The 6,400-nt window shown below is 42.5% G+C and overlaps 1 protein-coding gene across 1 annotated transcript in view; it reads left to right on the top strand.

Moving 5' to 3' along the window:
• Positions 1-5,324: 5,324 nt before the first annotated feature.
• The window catches only part of adamtsl7 (ADAMTS-like 7), a 7,839-nt gene continuing 6,763 nt past the window's right edge, over positions 5,325-6,400 (top strand). The window contains exons 1-2 of the mRNA XM_035659730.1: positions 5,325-5,459; positions 6,217-6,346. Coding sequence (XP_035515623.1) covers positions 5,325-5,459; positions 6,217-6,346 — 265 coding nt within the window. The remainder of the gene's footprint in view (positions 5,460-6,216; positions 6,347-6,400) is intronic.

Here is a 6,400-nt window from a genome sequence, read left to right as displayed (position 1 = left end):
CACGCCGCGCTCTCACATCTCTCCAATCTTTTCTTCTGCACCTCATCCAGCCCGGAAAAGGCCTACTGACCGAACGGGTGACAATCTTCTCGCTTTGGTATCCCCATCGCATATGTGAGCGCTAAAAGCTTGATTTGCTAAGATTTCCACAGATGTGGTGTTGAGGGAAAAACTCCTGAGTGAACTTACCTAAGTCCTTCAACATGTTGCTGTAGATCCGCTCCAAAGAAACCAAACCTCATATTATACATACTTTAACAACAAGTATCATCGATCACAGTTTTAAAGCTGAGTGTCGTATCTTATCCTCTACATCTCCTCCGTTTACATATGACAAAAAGTCTTTGTTGACAGCGTCTGTGGATGTCTGTGATGTGGTGATCAAAACTCAGTTTATTGTCCATAGTGATGCCAAGGTACCTGAAGCTGTCAACAATTTCTACTGGTTGGCTGTTTATGGAGATGGGGCAGTGAGGGGTGGAGAGTTTACGGCGTGTGTCCAGGATGAGTTCCTTTGTCTTGGTGACCATTACACCATTTGGTGAAGTGGGCAATGGATTGGTGATATGCTGTAACTGCAACAGAGCCTGAGCAGCAACACTGCGCATATTAATAAATTTTGTCACACACTCCCATATGGGGGAATGTTACAGGATAGTCATCCATGTAGCCTATCAAAATATGGAGGCTTTTATTACTGACTGAAGAAGCCTCGACTCCAAACCTTCATCACATTTTTATTCCACTTCAGATTGTGTTGATGCCCTCCATGTTGCTGTATTCTGATCAGGCTTAAAATCAGGAAATTCCAAAACAAACCAAGATAAAGAACAGCACTCTGTAATTTCTGTCAAGATAGTGATGTGGACTGCAAAAAAAAAAAAAAAAGACTGTGATAAGTGTTTGCAGAGACAAACAGTACAACATGATGTGGTTGCTGAGTTAAAGAGTCTGACAGCTGTTGGGATGAAGGACCTGGGGTAACACTGAAGGACTGAAGGTTTCTGAAGGAACTGCTCAGGGAGCCCACAGACTCATGCAGGGTGAAGTGAGAAGTGTTGGCTAACAAACTCTCACCCGTCTCCTCTATGGAGTCTAGAGGGCAGCCCAGGACAGAACTAGACCTCCTGACCAATTTGTTCAGTCTCTTCCTGTCCCTCTCTGTGTTCCCAGCTCCCCAACAGACTACTGCACAGAGGATGGCAGATGCCACCACAGTTGGATAGTTTCAAGGTTTTAGTTTGCTGTTGAATTGTATTGCATTATACTGACAGGTGTTTTCAATTTGTACCTTTTCTACCCTCATTATAGTTGTGGTGGACAAAATATTAGAAACATTTCTCATCGTAAATTATCATAGTGAGGTCGTGAAGTCAACATTACTTTTAACCAGGTGTGCCTAATATCCTGGCAACTGAGTGTATAAACATACATACACACATAGAGAGGTAAGGTTTTATAATAAGGTTTTATTGCAATCGACACGTTGTTCCCTTCTCCAGTAAATAGGACGAACCAGAGATGGAGATGTTACTAGTTCCCTCCACTCATAGAGCGCTTTGGCTGAGCTACAAGCCAGAGAGCTGAAGTTATGCTAGAAACATTCAAAGACAACAACACTGCGTACGGTTGACGGTAAATATAATCTGACAGTATGTTTAACAACAAGACAAGCTAGATATCAGCCATGTCATCGCAACATCTGAAACTGTTCTAGAGGTGGTTATTGGATTTCCATTTAATTTGCCCAACATTGTCTGAATGAGGCACTTAAGAGGGTACTTAAGAATGAAATGACCAAAAAACAAACATTTCCACAGCCTTATGGCACATGGATGGTAACCTCTTCCTGAAAGGTAGTGGTTAGCTGTGAAATTTACCTGCAAACATACATTCATGGGCAGGTATATACGACCTGTGGGATGGAAAGCATGTGTTACAAATTTGTGAACCACTCTAATTGACCCTATAGGTATGTGGTTGCAGTAGCTGACCAGAGAGGTGTATATTTATGGTGTCAGAAGGTGTGTGTGCCTTCACCTGCACAATTTCTCAAGCCTGTAATTAGGAAAAGGTGAGAGGTGAGTTCAGACACCACTGGATGCATTTTAACAGACCCTTGTCTTCTTGTCAGTCATCTGACTGTAAATAACCACTCTCACTGTTACAGTTTTCTTGTCTGTGATATTGTTTTAAATGCCACAGCAGCAATTTCTCTCTTGGTCATTGTCCTACATCAAATGCATTGGAAAGGGACAACTTACTGCACCTGTTCCTGTCAATTAGGGACAAGCCAGCTTTAAAGCTAAGTAGAAAAGCTGATTCTCATGTCTTGTAACAGGCCATCCCAGCCATGCATTAGCCTGTAAAATGTACAAAGGACACGTTTATCAAGCAAAAATATTACATCCTGACACTTAGCCAACACTGAAAGACAGCTGCAGAGGAATTTCAATGATTGATCGGCGGTCGCCCTGTGTTTCTCATGGTCGTTAGGGAAGGAGTTGGTCGTTAGGGAAGTAACCAGTGGTTAGGGGATGTCCAGGTGTCAGTGGGATGACAGAACCCCTCATTTGGTTTCTGGGGCAGCTGGCCAGGACGGGACAGAGCGACATCAAACAACCCACAGCTGGAAGGAAAGAGAGGGGAAGCGGGTGTGAGGAGCGGAGAGGAGAAATGGAAAGAAGAAGGCAAAAGAGGAAAATGGAGAAGAAAGAAAAATGAGGGAAAATCAGGAAAGAAATCTTTAATTTCAGTGTTGAGCTTAATTTCTGTTGACGGTATGGTTCATTCTCAGTGTCTTTTACCAATTTTTCTTCTTTTCTTCCTCATTTTATTGTGGTCAGTGTGGCCAGTTAAGACTCACACACACTTTGAAAACACAGACATTAGAAAGAAACACTGACTAAAACATATTTTAAATAATAACATGTGGTTGATTTTCAGGAAAGGAACAGAAAAAATCAGAACAGTTTCAGATTTTTTTTTGTTACAACAATCAGTAGGGGCTCTTTCATTCCCAAATCTGCATGAGGTCACAATTTTACTGCACATTAAAACATATTTTCAATGTACTGTAACATACTGTAAGCCAGTGGGTGTTCCCCCTTCTGGGTCCTTTTACAAGATACAAGATTCATGAATAAAAACATATAAATGGATGTAATGCTTTTGAGGGCAAGTTTTGTTACAGTCAATGGTTTTAACAGACAGCACAGACCTTGGCCATGGCCAGCCTGCGTTTGCGTGAAGGTTTGCCAGTTAAGTTTCACATATACAAGCTCCAGTAGTGAATCATAGCAGTCCAGCACACTCAACATCATTAGCTAAATCCCAAAGTAATTGCACCAGAAGCTGCAAAAGATAACTACAGCATCTTTACACAATATTGTCATATTAACCTGTATGCATGTTCATGTCACTGTTTGAGGAGGTCTGTGTGTTAAAGAGCTACTGTACCACTTCCAGCCACTCTCAGGGATTCACAGTGTGTGTGTGTGTGTAATCAGACATGGCAGCTATTAAGCTGTCACAGTGGAAAACAGACGTTGTAGCCCTAACAGTGCCTGTCTTGGACAGAATTCCCAGTATTCCCTTGCAGACTTTTGGAGGCTCCCAGAATGCCTGTGTCATAGCTCAGTGACTACCGGGTATTCACTGCAGGGGACCGGCGTCATAGATCTGGCTCTGTGCCAGAGAACGAAAAAATGAACGCAAGTATGTTTAGATGTACAGCCTGTGTATACGTAGGTTTATGCTATAGTAATGGTTTGTGTTGCAGGACATCGGTGTCCTTCTGTGTCTCAGGTCAAAGGGCACACTACAGCGCCTAACACTCAGACAGCGACAGAGGTATAAAGATAGAAGAAACAATACACTGGCGTCATCTTACTGCTTCCAGCGTTCTTATGAGGCTTCACAGAGGTCTGCAGGATCACAGTCTGCCTGTCTCTCTCGCTCATGCTGCTATCACGCTGACCTGATTGATTCACCTTGTATTACAGACATTGCATCATAGTGGTTTATCCACACATATGACACTCGTATATCGTTGCAAGGTCCACATGTAAACACATAAACCTACACAAGCACACACACAATTGCAAAGTTTGGAAATTCTCAGCCGTGGCAATTTCACACCCATGTTGTGAACAGCTGCGGTGTCGATCAGCTGGCAATCTTTATTAGTTCTAAAATGTTGTGGTGTCTGCTACTCTATAAAAGCCAAAAACAGGTAGGAAAAACACATCCCCTCTGCTCGATCCCTCTAAATTTCTCCACAGTGTAACATCAAGTTACAGTCAACATTTAAAGCAGTTTCTGATGTTTACAACTCTCATTTCTCCTTACTCCCCGACGTAAAAGAGTGGAAAGTTATAGAGCCAAGGATGCTACACTACATTGTGTGTTTAGAGGGCTAAAACAATCCTTTGCCCAGAACTAAGATATTCAGCCAGGGGAATATATTGCACCCATATGTGTTTGAACTTCTCCAAATCACTTATGTCCGTGCAAATATTACCATAACCTCTCTGGATGAAGACGTTGGAAGTGTGTCACTGTGGGGTTTTGGTTCCCAGCCAGTGGACTTACAGTAATTCCTGAATCAATCAGATTTTTCCCCAACATGGTATGGTGGTGAACTGAGTCACAATATAGTTGGCATCCTTTGGGTGTGAATCACTAATGAAGGGACACTGACTCACTCACTATAGCACAACTGCATTTTACATGCATTGTGTTCACTACAAAGAGAAAGACAAGAGAGAAAGTGATAAGCTGTGAATAGATTGAACATATTTTTTCTATTACCCTCAATCCAGTCCATTCTTACTGTGGTATTTTTAATTTAGATTTGTTATCCATTTGTTTCCATCATCAGTCAAAAGGAAAAAAAAAAGGAATAACTCAGAACAAGAAAGAAAAATAAAGTGAAAACAAGAAGTGGGTGGAGAAGCCAGAGCAAGATCAAGAGTGATGTGTGTCCAAAGCCTCACAATCTTGCATGACGATTCACAGGGAGAGATATTGCTTTTGGATAAGCTTTTAGGATACACTACAGGAGCATGTCCTCATACCACAAGCACACATCCTGAGCTGTCACAACATTCATACTGAGGTGCAAAACGGGTGTGACCTCAGCTAGAAACAACTTTTAAAAAATGTGCCTACAATTTTCAGACACTTTCTCCCAACATTTCTCCTCACATCCCTCCCGAAACTTTGTCATTTTTTTCCCTCCCACCCCTCAAGCAAACCCCACCTCACAAACACAACACTCCCCCATTAAACATGTGTGTGTGTGAGTGTCGCTCAGTCTCTCCATGGATAGATTGTTGCAGCAGCTCTGCTCCCTGCGGCAGGGTCGAGCTCTGGCTCTCCTCCACTTCACCTCTCTCCTGTACCTAGCCTCAGGTGCTCTTCCCTGGGATAAGAAAGCCAGCCCATCCCCTCTGGAGGTAAGACATCCACATGGTCATGGAAAAAAGTATGAAAGTAATTTATATATAGCTATGTGGTTGTTACAAGTTGTAATTTAATTGTTTACGCAAGCTTTTTAAGAGCTGTTTTAGTGATTTATCTGCATAAACTACATGCTTTACTGACCTATACCCTCATCTTGTAATTTATGAAAGAAATCGTTGTTATAACTGACATATTTGACTTTAGCTTAATGGAATTTGTTGTTCTTGTGCTCACTACAACTAAAATATTTGCCAAAATGACAGACCACTGGTTTGTTTTAGATTATTAGACTAACTGACAGATGAAGCTATATATCAAAGCATCAACAGGGAAGAACCAGAGGGGCCCATTAAAATAAATGTGACATGAAAAGAACAGAAGAGGTAAACTCCAAACTTGCAAAACATAGATCTGTGCAGAGGAGGAGCAAAGAGGAAGACCAGAAAGGTTCCCCAACTCAAACCAACTGTTGGACTGGACCGAGTGAGCTGTGGGATTTCCAGCGAGAGAGAACGAAAGAGAGAGAGAGGGAGAGAGTTGGAGCAGGATTAACGAGCGAAAATGGGAGAAAAAGAGCAGCAATGTGATCCAGTGGAATTTATGATTATACTGTTGAAACGCATGCCTGTGATGGTAAAACCGTGGTACAGAGAGCACATGCAGAGAGTGTCTAGTCTCAGAAGTACACGCGTGGGCACATGCAGTGTTCGTACCTGCAGGTTTTGTGTGCATAAAAGTGTGTGCTGGCAGGGGTTTCAGGTGGTGAAGGGGAATTTCTCTCGGATTTTCCTCCGTGTTGGCTACCATAAGATTGCAGAGATTCCTGCAGGAGCATGCAACATCAGCATACAGGAGACAATAAAGAGCCGAAACTACCTGGGTACGCACACACACACACACACACACACACACCTACACACACACACACACCACA

The sequence above is a fragment of the Morone saxatilis genome, unplaced genomic scaffold, assembly GCF_004916995.1.
Source record: "Morone saxatilis isolate NCDOM2014 unplaced genomic scaffold, NCSU_SB_2.0 Contig17, whole genome shotgun sequence".
Classification (NCBI taxonomy): Eukaryota; Metazoa; Chordata; class Actinopteri; family Moronidae; genus Morone; species Morone saxatilis.
This window is presented reverse-complemented; position numbering and strand designations above follow the sequence as displayed.